General features: G+C 54.0%; 1 protein-coding gene across 4 annotated transcripts in view; it reads left to right on the forward strand.

The window, feature by feature from the left end:
* The first annotated feature begins 350 nt into the window (after positions 1 to 350).
* The window catches only part of BCL9L (BCL9 like), a 50,176-nt gene continuing 38,288 nt past the window's right edge, over positions 351 to 12,238 (forward strand). The window contains exons 1-2 of one of the 4 annotated variants that reach the window (XM_060268464.1): positions 353 to 725; positions 3,909 to 3,989. In XM_060268464.1, coding sequence (XP_060124447.1) covers positions 3,984 to 3,989 — 6 coding nt within the window. In that variant the 5' untranslated portion in view covers positions 353 to 725; positions 3,909 to 3,983. The other 3 variants (XM_060268466.1, XM_060268465.1, XM_035139266.2) reach the window with 3 other exon arrangements.

Below are 12,238 nucleotides of genomic sequence, written 5' to 3' on the forward strand. Positions count from 1 at the left end.
TCCAGCCAGTCGTGGGCTACGGCGCTCCCCAGAGCGGGCGGTGCTTGGTGGCGGCCAAGGGCGCTGCAGCTTCCAGTCCGTCGAGGAAGCCAGCCTGCTCGCTTGCCGCCGGTGGCTCCCAGGTGGAGCGCCACCTTCCAAGTAGGAGCACGTGGCGGTGCCTCTTCTGTCTGGGCAGTTGTGCCCGGCCTGCGGACGCCGAATTCGCTGCTCGCCCGCCCTTCAAGCTGCCAGCCGGGTGCTGGTCCCCGACAGGCCGCTGGGAGGCCTTGCCGAAGCGGAACCAGGAGGAGGAGGAGGAGGCGGCGGCGGCTCTTATTTTGACACGGCGGCGTCGGCGCCTGCCTGGAGTAGCTCCTCGTCTGAAGCGGAGCGAGCGCTTCTCTTCCCCCCAAATGAGCAGTCGGAGGCGGGCAGAGGCAGGCGGACGCGGCGGCGGGCGCTGCCCGTTGGCACCGGCGGCGTCTTCTGGGCAGGGCGAGGCCGGGCCAGGCGCAGCGGCAGCACGAAGGAGCGACGCGGGAGCCGCCTCCGCGGCGCGGCCCGGCAAGTGAAAGCGAAAGAGGCGGCCCGGCGGCGCTGGAGGAAGAGGAGGAGAAGGGAAGGACTGGCCGCCGCCGCCGCCGCCGTGCGTCCCGCCTGTGCCCCCGCCTTGCCGAGCAGCAGCAACCGCGGTGCTCCTGCGGCGGCCATGGGCGAGCCCCGCGGCGGCCTCTCCTGAGCAGGTAAGCCGCGGCGGAGCGCCCTGGGCCGAGCGGGTCATTGTTTGGAGCCGCGGTGCCAGGCAGGCTGCTTGCTTGCTTGGGCCGCGCCTGGGCTGCCTCCGCGGGCCTCGAGCAGCCCGAGCCCGAGTGCTGCCCCCGAGACGGCGGCGGGCAAGGTGAGGCCTCCGTGCATGGCCTCTGGGCACAGTCTGCCCGCAGGAAGGAGGCCTGCACGTCGGGTCTCTGCTGGCGGGGAGAGCTGCCTTGGGTACGTGACTCGTCCCTCTCGCAGGCAAGACGGGACAGAGCTCCTGTTGCTGCGGCTCCGCTGGCAGCGGCAGAGGTGGTTTCTTGGCTCCCAGCGTGGCTGGGAGGGGGGCAGCGCGCCTGCTCCCCTACCTTTTGGTGCGAGCAGCCGGCCACTGTGGAGCAGCTCACCTGGCGCTCCTTGGGACAACGATGGCAATGATGCCATTGGCTGAGACCCCCGGAGGGGAAGCCTCATCTTGGCAGGAGGTTTTTTTGGGGTGGCGTTGCGTGTGGAGCTGGGGAGAAGAAATCAGGAAAGCCTTTGGGTGCCAGAACCTGGCCCTGTCTTCCCCAGATGTTGAACTCAAACTCCTCCTGGCTTCTGGTGGGTGTTTCCAGGTGGGACTAAAGCCCTCCTGTGGCAAGAGCCATGTGGTGGTGGTGTCCAGCAGTTCCGCACCACAATCCCCTCTGCCACCAGATCCCATGTAGTTTTGTCATCTTCTGCCTGGAGGATCTCTCTCCTGCTGGCCTTCCCAACAAGAGGAACCAGCCCTGGGCAAGGTCTGTTTGCGAGCTTCCTTGGTGTGCCACTGCCATGTTGAGCCTGCCACAAGCCACGTGGTTGTGTGTGTGTGACCCTAAGAAGAGTGACTTGAATAGAGCGGTGGTGATGTCTCCATCCAGGAGCCCTCTTTGACCTCTGCCTGGAGAGGCGCCTGGCACTTATTTCCTGGCTGTAGGCGGGGGCAGCTTTGGATTGTGATCTTCTGCCTGTGAGAACAAGCTGTGTCTTGGTGCACTACCATAAACCTCACAAGTCTGGAACTGAGGGGTGGCTTTGAAATGTTTTAACATCTTCCCTGGCAGTTGGGGCAGGTGACCTGTTAGGGGCATGGTGTCTCTGGCCCTGAGCAAGGTAGTTTCAGGAATTGGCCCAGTTGAAAGTAGCTGCTGCACGGAGGAGGCTGACTCAGAGTCATGAAACAGGCCAGCTCTTGGGTTGCTAGGCTGGGCCTGGGGGCCGCTGCGGTCCCAGGCTGCCAAAACATCTTGGCAGCCTGACTTGCAATGCCACAGAGTTCTTGCCTTTATACACCTGGACTAGTTGTATGGGACAAGAAGAAGCAGAGAGGTTATCGGTCTCCCCTGCCAGGCTGCCTGAAGGCTCTTATTACTTTCTGCAGGTGACCAACCTAGAAGTGACTGGAAAGTCTGCTTTGGGCAGCTGGGCTGCCTGATTTGTGCTTTTGCCTCTGCTTACACTCTGGGCGTGATTCCTTCCTGGCAGATTTGGGCAAGGTGATCCAGAGTAAGCTCCACAAAGTTCTGGGAGTCTTCTTGCCCCCCCCCCCCCCCGCTTTGCCTGCACAGGATGATTGCAGCCCTAGGTGGCAGGCAGGCACTTGCAGGCTGCTAGCAGCGGTATAAAATTTCCAACTTCCTGGGAATCATCTGGCTTCCCTCCACCCAGATCTTTGGCCTGTTTCTCTGCCCTTCCCCCACCCCCTGTGGTGTCCAGGTGCTGCTTCTGCCACCAGGGAGGTGTTCAGCAGACAAGGCTGTTTATTGGCATTAGCTAGTTATCTGGTTCGAATCCACAGGACTGAGTGAGCTCCCCTTGCTTGCTCCTGCCAACCTAGCAGTTCGAAAGCACGTCAAAGTGCAAGTAGATAAATAGGTACCGCTACAGTGGGAAGGTAAACGGCATTTCCGTGTGCTGCTCTGGTTCACCAGAAGCGGCTTTGTCATGCTGGCCACATGACCTGGAAGCTGTACGCCGGTTCCCTCGGCCAATAGAGCGAGATCAGCGCCGCAGCCCCAGAGTCGGTCACGACTGGACCTAATGGTCAGGGGTCCCTTTACCTTTACTTTTAGTCATCTGGTCATAGGTTCAGGAGTGCCAGCGATAGAGAGAGATGCAACTGAGAGATGCATCCAGGAATTGCATGTGACACTGTGGGTTTCTGGGGTGCACCTCTCAGATTGTGTGGCCCCACTCTTTGAGCAACCAAAGCAACCAAAGAGCTTTGGCCCAGCCTTGACAAGGGTGTTGGACGGTCCGGGTTAGCCCACCTCATTATGTGTGCAAAAAAAATCTGATTCTTTATTTTGGTAGAGATGGCTGGGGGTGGGGGGAGGAGCAGAATTCCAATTAGCCGAATGGGCACTGTGTGTGTTGGTGGTGAGAGAGACCTGTCCATGCTACAGCTGGTGCTTTCCAGTCACCTGGACTTATAGGGCTGTTCCTATTCTCTGGATCACTCGTGCTAATGATATCTCACCTGGCACTAAGGAGGGTGCTGCCTGTTCCATCTTCAGGACTCTAAAGGTGCCCTGGCAGGGAGCATATCCGGGACAGAGCTGTAAGGCCTTGTGGGTGGCCATGTGCACTGTTAGCTGAGCCACAGGCTCTGTTTGCTGAATGACTGGGGACAGCATCCCCCCTCTCTCAATTCCTTTGCATGTTCTCTTTCTTGATGGATGCCCTGCCTTTGGCACTGTTTGTAGCGGACGCTCTGGGTCTCCTGGTATTGGGTTGCCTCTCCTTGGAAGCAGCTGCATGCTTAGGCATTGAGTGTCTTTCCATTGTGCCCCCTCCTGTCTTGGGCTGGACCAAGTCCCTCTGCCACCAAACTCCTGAGATTCTCCTGGTCTTGTTTTCTGCCTCTAGTTGTGGGGTTGTAGACTGCAGCCTCCACCACACACATGCCTCTGTGGTGTGAAGATAAACATTTGGCTTTGGGGATGGGGTGCTGAGCCCCAAAGAATGAAGCTGTGAACTGTTGAGTGGGCAAAGTGTGTGAGCTTGCTCCAACTGCTAGGCATGACACACTTGTCACTGCAGTATATATTGGTTAAAACTCAGAAACTGACCAAAAGCAGGGTAGTGAGAGGTTGAAATGTGGTTGCTTTTTGTCCTTTTCTGATAATCTTCTTGATCTTCTGCTTTAGGCCCAAGCAGGCAGCCTAAGTAGGACTTGGAGGGCTAGAAACCTGGCTGGCGTTTTTGGATTTCAGCAGTAGCTAATGAAGGTAGCAGTTTCCATTGCTTTCAACTTAAAATTGCCCTGACCTTCTGCCTTGACACTTCATGGATTCCTGGGTTTCTGTCTCTGCTGTCTCTTGGGGAATTTTAGTGCACCTCTTTCCTCTCTCCCCACCCCATTGGTAGGTTTGTTCTTGTGTTGTTCGTCAAGAGGGGAGCAAGTAGGGATTCATCCAGGGAATGGCTGCAAAGGGGTTCCTTACTCTATTGGGGTGGTTCAGCTGTTGAATGATACTAGGGTGATATCCTCAGTCCCAGCAGGATACTCCTTGCCCAAAGGGCTGGGTAAAAACTCTTTGTGGAGAAGGAAGGGATGTAAAGAGCTGGCTTGTTCTAAATCAGACCCATTGGCTCATCCAGCTCAGTGGTGGCTGGCAGTGTGACAAACTAAGATGCTCTACTACTGAGCCTTCGAGACAGGACCTATGTGCCCTCCCAGCCATTGAGTATGGGGACTGATGGGATCCCATCGCTACCTCTGCTACATCCTGGATTCCAAATTTCTGCAGGCATCTTGTAAATGAGCCTGTGATAGTGCTCCCCCCACAAATGTGGCTGGGCCTCACCCCAGAGCAGGCTGCCTCCTATTGAGACAACCAGGAGGAGGAGGAGGAGGAAAGAACTGTTCGCCAGCTGGGCTTTGACCTCAGGGTGTTGCTATTGGGTGTTGAGCAAGACAAGTTGAGCCTGGCTGGAACTGCCACAGCTGCACCAGTGGCCAGCAGCGGTGGGTCGACGGGCTGAAAGCAGCTTGTGTCCTGCCTGCCTGCTTCACTGTGGCCTGGTTTGAACTCCTCCCTGGCAAAGGAATCCACTGGGCCAGGCAGGCAGGCAAGCTGAGCTCCCACCAGCCCAAACAGGAGCTGCCACCTAAAGTCTCTGGGGCCTGGTGCAATGCCCAGCAAATCAGCGTTGCTTGTGGAGGTCTCTGCTGGGGGTGGGAGCAGTGAAGAGTATGTGTATGTGTTTCTAGGGGGGGGGCGATGTGCAGCTTGGAATCGGCTCTTTGCATGGCAAGAAAAGTGCTGAGTCGAGGCTTTCCAAGTGACTGTGGCCAAAGCCCAGCTTGGCTGCCAGAAGCAACAGAGCTGGAATTTCCTCTGCCGGGTGCCAGCTCATCTCAGGCTGGCCAATGTGTCTGCGACAGGGCCAGGGTGGGGGGGGGGAGGGGGGCTCCTGGAATGGGAGGGGGGCTTGATGAGAAGCCAAGGACTACCCCCCTCCTCCTCTTCTTCCTCCTCCTGCTTTATGCCTGGTTCTTATTTTCTCTCCCAGGACTGAGCTGTTTTGCATTAGGAGGAGGAGGAGGAGGAGGCTGCGTCCCTCCCTCCTCCCCCCACCCTACTCCTGCCCTGCTCCAGGGGCTCCCCATGCAGCTGCTAATGAGCTGAGCCTCCTCGGCTTCTCTCTTCTAACCCCCCCCCCCAATCTTTGGCTTCACTTAGAAAATTTTACTGCCGATTCTGGAGGGAGGAAATGCCAGTAACGGCTGTCTCTTGTTTTTATGAGGGGGTTCCAGCTGAAAGGGGAGAGACCAGGGTGGGGGCTAATGTAGCCCAGCCACTCCCCATTCTCAAGAATCGCTTCTAATGAGGAGCAAGGCTGTGCTGGTTTTATGGATAGGATCCTGGCCACAGAAGTGATGGAGACTGGTGAGTGGGTGGGTCTCCGTCATAGATGTCAGCCAGCGACCTGAGACTCCTGCTAATAGCTCAGTTGGTTAGAGTGGGTGCTGATAACACCAAGGTTGCAGGTTTGATCCCCTTATGCGGCAGTCACATATTCTTGCGTTGCAGGGGGTTGGACTGGATGATCCACGGGGTCCCTACCGACTTTACAATTCAATGATTCATTAAAGAGCAGGGGTGTGATGCTCTAACCCAGAGTTTAGGAACGCTCTTTGAACCCTTCACAGGGGGTTGGGGGCTCATGTTTGGATGAGTCACACAACTCTTCCTAGATCTTTCATAAGTTTTCACTCTTATCAGCTTCACTCCATTTCAAGTCCCCAGCCTCCTTCCCCATCTCAGACTTGCTTCTAACCTCTGTTAGTTGGTTATGTGCCCCTCTGAATCTTCAGCAGCCTCTTCCGAGGGGGGGGGTGTTGCCCTCAGTGCAGCATGGTGGTACCAACCCCTTAGCTGGTGCTTAAATGAAGCAGCTTGCCACTGCCTTCCTGGGCTTTGAAGAGGTCGCTCCTGCTTGGGCAGCCTAGAAAGAAACCTGCCTTTGGAGCTGTCATCTCAGTTTGTTGTGGCTCCCCCCCCCTTCATTGTGAAGAGGCCCGGCTGCCCCTCCCAGCTGTCCCCACATGCTACCTGGCTGCCAGAAGGATGTACTTGAGCATGTGCAGGTACAGCATTTGTAAGGAGGCATGGTGGTCAGCCACTTGCGACCAAGTGAAGATGCCTGGGTGCCAGGATGGTGCCTGACATCTCCATCATCTGGAGGTGCATGCCTGGGGGGGGTGTCCTTGGATCTCTACTGTTTTCACACACTAGCAGCACATCCTGTAGAATTCTGTCTGTGGCGTTTTATCTGCACAGTCGGGATGAATTTAAGGAACCATAAAAGTCGCATCGAAAAATATGACTTAGGAGCCGCCTGGCCCCAAAATGGCAGCTAGCTAAGCTTTCTGTTTTGGCGACTTTAACCCTGGTTTAAGGAACCATTTGGTACCTACCTTATATATCTGAGTTTCTAACACTGCTCTGCAGACAGCAAATAACCACAAAGGGGTGGGGTGTGGGGTGTTGAGGTAGATCATACGGAGGGGCTTGATAGTTTGGTGTGCCCTGTGGCCCACCTTGATTTTATTGTTTCACCTTTTCGTAAGCTGCTTTAAGGGTTTTGTTGGGTTTTTTTACAATCAAGTGGTATATAAATTTTATGAAATAAATAATAGGGGCAGGTTGACTTGACCCTTAATTGTCTTGAGCTCCTGGATGGCGGCTAACGGATTGAGGTTGAATCCTGACAAGACAGAAGTACTGTTCTTGGGGGATAGGGGACAGACTGGTGTGGAGGATTCCCTGGTCCTGAATGGGGTAACTGTGCCCCTGAAGGACCAGGTGCCCAGCCTGGTAGTCATTTTGGACTCACAGCTGTTCATGGAGACACAGGTCAATTCTGTGTCCAGGGCAGCTGTCCACCAGATCCATCTGGTACGCAGGCTGAGACCCTACCTGCCCGCAGACTGTCTCGTCAGAGTGGTGCATGCTCTGGTTATCTCCCACTTGGACTACTGCAGTGTGCTCTATGTGGGGCTACCTTTGAAGGTGACTTGGAAATTGCAATTAATCCAGAATGCGGCAGCTAGACTGGTGACTGGGAGTGGCTGCCGGGCCATATAACACTGGTTCTGAGAGACTTGCACTGGCTCCCAGTAGTTTCTGAGCACAATTCAAAGTGTTGGTGCTGACCTTTAAATCCCTAAACGGCCTCGGTCCTGTATACCTGAAGGAGCGTCTCCACCCCCATCGTTAAGCCCGAACACAGAGATCCAGCGCCGAGGGCCTTCTCAGTAGTGGCGCCTGCCCTGTGGAACGCCCTCCCATCAGATGTCAAGGAAATAAGCAAATATCCTACTTTTAAAAGACACCTGAAGGCAGCCCTGTTTAGGGAAGTTTTTAATGTTTAATGCTGTATCGTGTTTTTAATATTTGATTGGGAGCTGCCCTCAGTGGCTGGGGAAACCCAGCCAGATGGGCGGGGTATTAATAAATTATTATTGTTATTTTATTGTTATTGTTATTCTCGTCATCAGCCTGGCTTTGCAATTTCAGGCTGTTTTGATTGCAGGCACGCTTATCCCAAACATAGTTAACAGAATCTGTCCCATCTTTGCACTTACAGTAGACATTCCTTGGTTCTTGGTTTTGTTTTTAAACCAATGCAGCAATTGTGGTGATTTCTTGGACTCCACATTTCGTCTGCATTCTGAGGCAGATGCCCTGGAAGGCTTGGTCAACAATCTTGATGAGCTATCGGCTGCTGAACTAATTAGGCCTGAGCTTCTCTGTTGATTATTGTCAAGAGTTCTAGGCTCCAAATGCAGATGAAGGCCAGCTCGCTTGGCTTAAACTTGGAGATAGGAAAGAGCTAGGAACTCAATAAGTCTTGCTTTCTCGTAGTACCACTAATGTTGAAAGAATTATTCCTCACTATAAAGCTATTGAAAGTATATGTAGCTCTTCCTCTCCTTGTTGGGGGACCAGCATTCTGTTGAAATAAGAAAAGACCCTGGGGAGGGTAGGACTTGTTCAGACCAGGGTGGAAGAAGGCTGTGTAGGTGGGGCTTCAAATTCCTCCAAGAGTTGAGGAACATTTTTTTTCAGTCATGCTGATTCAGGTAGGCCTTCCGTCAGTTAATCAAAGCAGTTTGATCGATTAAAACTGGCAGCTGCATTTCTAAGCTTGCATGTCATGCCTGCTTTGTGAATTCTCCCTTGTTGGGATACTGGCTGCAAAGCTGACCTCTTTGTGTCACACACACACAGGTGACCAGGCTGCCCATTGATGGCAAGAATGACCTAGCATTTCTTGCAGGGGTGGGGAATGGAGACTACATTGATCTTAATGCCTTTTTTGTGGATTCCCCTTCTGTATAGCACTGGGTTGTACCCACTTGTATGTTGCCAGTGCTAGTGTAGCAGCAGGAGTTGTACTTAACAAATTTACGTTAGCTGTTATGATTTAGTCCTGAATCTTTCCATGTTGAGGTTCTGCATTGCAGGGGTTGGACTAGATGACCCCCCAGGGTCCCTTCCAACTCTACAATTCTGATTCTGTGCTCTCTGGCTCCTCCCTCCCCGCATTCCTTCCAGCATGCCTTTGGTATGGCACCAGTTCTTCATAAATTGCTCCTCTGTAAGACAGACAGAGTTTCTGAGGTGTGCCTAGCATGGGCTGAGATTCAGGATTTGGTGAGAGACTTTAGGTGTATTTGCACAGCTCACTGATATGTAGTACATATCTCCTCGGGCCAAGGTCCTCTGATTGCAAGGGGGAGAGTTTCTGAAGGGGAGTACCATCTTCCCCCACTGGGTGTGGGTCAGGAGGCAGATTACAGGCGGGTGGCGTTGTGGGGAGGGGGACTGGGGGAGGCAGCTGCTTGAATGCTCTGGTACATAGCTGTTAGAAGCCCACCCATGAGCCACCTCTTTCTCCCCTCCTGCAATTGAAAGCAACATTCCACCCCAGAGCACAGCAGGGAATGAAAAAGGCAGCTGGGCAAAAAGGATGCAGAGGACTTGAGCGAATGAGCCAAACTGCAACCTGCATGGAGGAGATTGAGAAGGGGGTGGATTTGGCATGTGTTGTGCTTGTGAATCACAGTGGCTCTGCTCAGCTGCTTGATGCTGATTGCAGCGGCAATCTGGGAGCCACAGGTGTGCTGCCACCCTGGGTTCCGTGATAGGAGAAAGGTGAGATTCCATGCAGAAGGAAAAAAATGAAATGCGATGATGAACTTGCCCTGGGCTAGCCACAGCTTGGGCAACCTTTGGGGTTCCACCTGTGTGTCTCTGTGTGTGACTTTTTATCCTTGGGTTGGGTGGGTCCCTGAACCCACTAGGTGGGCTCTGTCCTGTTATGCCACTCACTGGCAAAGGCACTCTGCTCTCTCATGAGTGTTGGGAGAGGCAGAGAGCACAGCGCAGGGTCTGAAGTGCCAAGGCTTCAGCTGGGTAGAGGCCGGTTGGTCTGGCCCACCCAAAGTGCCCTTTGGAGGGGATCTCTTTGTAGCTCGGCTTGTTTTTCTGCCTGGCCGGGGAAGGGGGTGGGTGGGCAGTGACTGCCTCCCACATCTCCTGTGCCATAAAATGGAGCATAGGAGGGTGTTGTTCTGTCAGCTCAGTAGGCTTTCCCTCTGTGAAAAGAAGCCGGAGGGGAGGGAAGAGGGACTGGCCAGGCCGAGCCAGTCTGGCCGCTTCTGCTTTCCAGGGGTGGGAATGCTCCCGAGCCCCCCCCCTCCACCCCGCTGCCTTCTGGGCCTCTTCTCCTGCCCTTTGTGTGTTCTGCAGGCTCAGGGGCAGATGCCTGGCTGCCTGCAGAGGCGGCAGGGGCTGCGGTTCTCCGGCATCAGCTGCTCCCAGTCGTCGTGGATGAGCGTCAGGCAGGGGAAGTGCGCTGCCCTGGGTGGAGGGAGGCCTCGCGCCAGTCCCCCCTCTCGGGTCTCGCCTCTTTCCTTCTGTCAGGAATGCAGCTTGGGAAGGCAATTTGATTTGGCAGCTGAGGCGAGCCCAGCAGTGAGGGACAGGGTTGGGGGCGGGCGGGCAGCAGGCAGCTACTGCTGCAAATGTGAGCACACATTTTGCAGAACTGGACTGGCAGCGGTGGAGGCGGCTGCTGCTCCCAGTGGGGCAGGGTAGGGAGTGCTGGAGCTTCACCCGCTAACCACTGGAAGCCCTCCTCTCTGGATTGCAGCTCAGGTGGTGGTGGTGGTGGGATTTCCTCAGGGTCTGCCCATAAGTTGTTGTTTTTCCCCCATTTCTGCAGCCTTCAGGGTGGTTCAACACCTCCCTTTAAAGGAACACTCTTGGGATGCTCCATTCCATCCCAGGTGATTCTCTGGCTTGCATAGTGCATTTTGTGATGCGCCATTCCTGCTCAGCTAGGGCTGGGGCCTGAGACTCCTGCTGTCTGGTCGGGGGAAGCGGGGAGAACCCTACTTTCAGGGAGGGGGCATGCCTACCTCCCCCTCTCTGGCTCCAGCTGTGTGGACTACAGTGGGCAAGAGAACCAAGCACCTTTCCTTCCTGGCTCCTGCAGTGTGTTGGAAATCAGCTGTCAGCTCTGAGCACCTGTACCTGCTGCTCTCACCAATTTTCTTTGGCTGCAGAGCAGGTTGGGTTGGGTCATCCTGAATGCAGGTTGTCTATGCCTTTCCTGGAGTGCTCCCTCTGGAGGTGCTGTTGTTGTCAGAAAGCCTTGCCAGCAGTGCGGTTCAGCCCTGCTCAACAGCGGTTCCTAACCCTGATGGATATGTTCTGCCTCAACTGTCAGAGACGGTGTGCTTCTGAATACAATGGTATCTTGCTTCTCGAACTTAATCTGTTCCGGGAGTCCGTTAAGACTCCCAAAACCATTCGAAAACCAAGGCGCGGCTTCCGATTGGCTGCAGGAAGTTCCTGCACTCAAGCGGAAGCCGCATCAGACGTTTGAGTTCTTAAAAACGTTTGCAAACCAGAACACTTGCTTTCGGGTTTTCGGGAGCCGATTTGTTTGACAACTAAGCCATTCGGGAACCAAGGTACCAGTTTCTAGTTAGCCACTGTGAGAACAGGATGCTGGACTAGACGGGCCATTGCTGTTCTTGTGTTCTTAACTGCCTGGGAAGAGATAATCTTAGGCAGTGGTGCCATTAAGTCATTTCAGACTCTAGACTAGATAGCCTTATGCAACATCCCCCTTCCAGGCTTAGAAACTCAGATATATAGGCTAGGTGCCAAGTGACTCCTTAAACCAAGGTTACAGTCGCCAAAATGGAATGCCTAGTTGCCATTTTGGGGCAAGACAGCTCTAATGTCTTATTTTCCAAACAATAGACTGACAGCTTGATTCTCAGTTAAATGTTTGGTTAGTTCAGATGACAATTTGAGCTAGTTAAGAACTTGGAGAACTTAAAGAAGAAAAGTCACTTGATCCAAGGACAGCCCACACATATAATTAACTTGTTACAGTGTTGACTGCTCCTGCTCAAGCTGCATAAAAAAAGCATTTTGGTTCCTGAAATTCATTCTGATGGTGCAGACAAAATATAACTGATAGAATTCTACAGGATGGGGTATTAGTGTGTGGTCCCCAGGTATGCATTTCAAGATGGTGGAGATATCAGGTGCCATCCTGGTGCCCAAGCATCTTCACTTGGCTGCAAGTGGTCAAAAACCAGGTGCAAAATGCGCCTGGCTAATTTCGAACACTGCCCTTCCCCTGCTTTAGATGATGACCTGCCAATGTGGTTAGCCTGCCCTGCTACTGCATTTGGGGCTCCTTCTGCTAATTCTTTTGACCAGAGAGCCCTGACCCTGCTGGCACCGCTGGTATTAGTGCTCTGCATCTGCTCACTGAAAAGTATTGTGTTTCATGGGATGGCTGGAAAGGATGCAAGCCTTTACATGACTTTCTGGATAGAAAGAAGCTGATTGCATGCCATGGGAGATGGGCAAGGGGAGCAGGCCAACATTACCTAGTGGGGTATAGGGCAGGCTGGAAGGAGAGTGCCATTTTTCAGGAG

This window comes from Zootoca vivipara, chromosome 15 (genome assembly GCF_963506605.1).
Source record: "Zootoca vivipara chromosome 15, rZooViv1.1, whole genome shotgun sequence".
In the NCBI taxonomy this organism is placed as follows: Eukaryota; Metazoa; Chordata; class Lepidosauria; order Squamata; family Lacertidae; genus Zootoca; species Zootoca vivipara.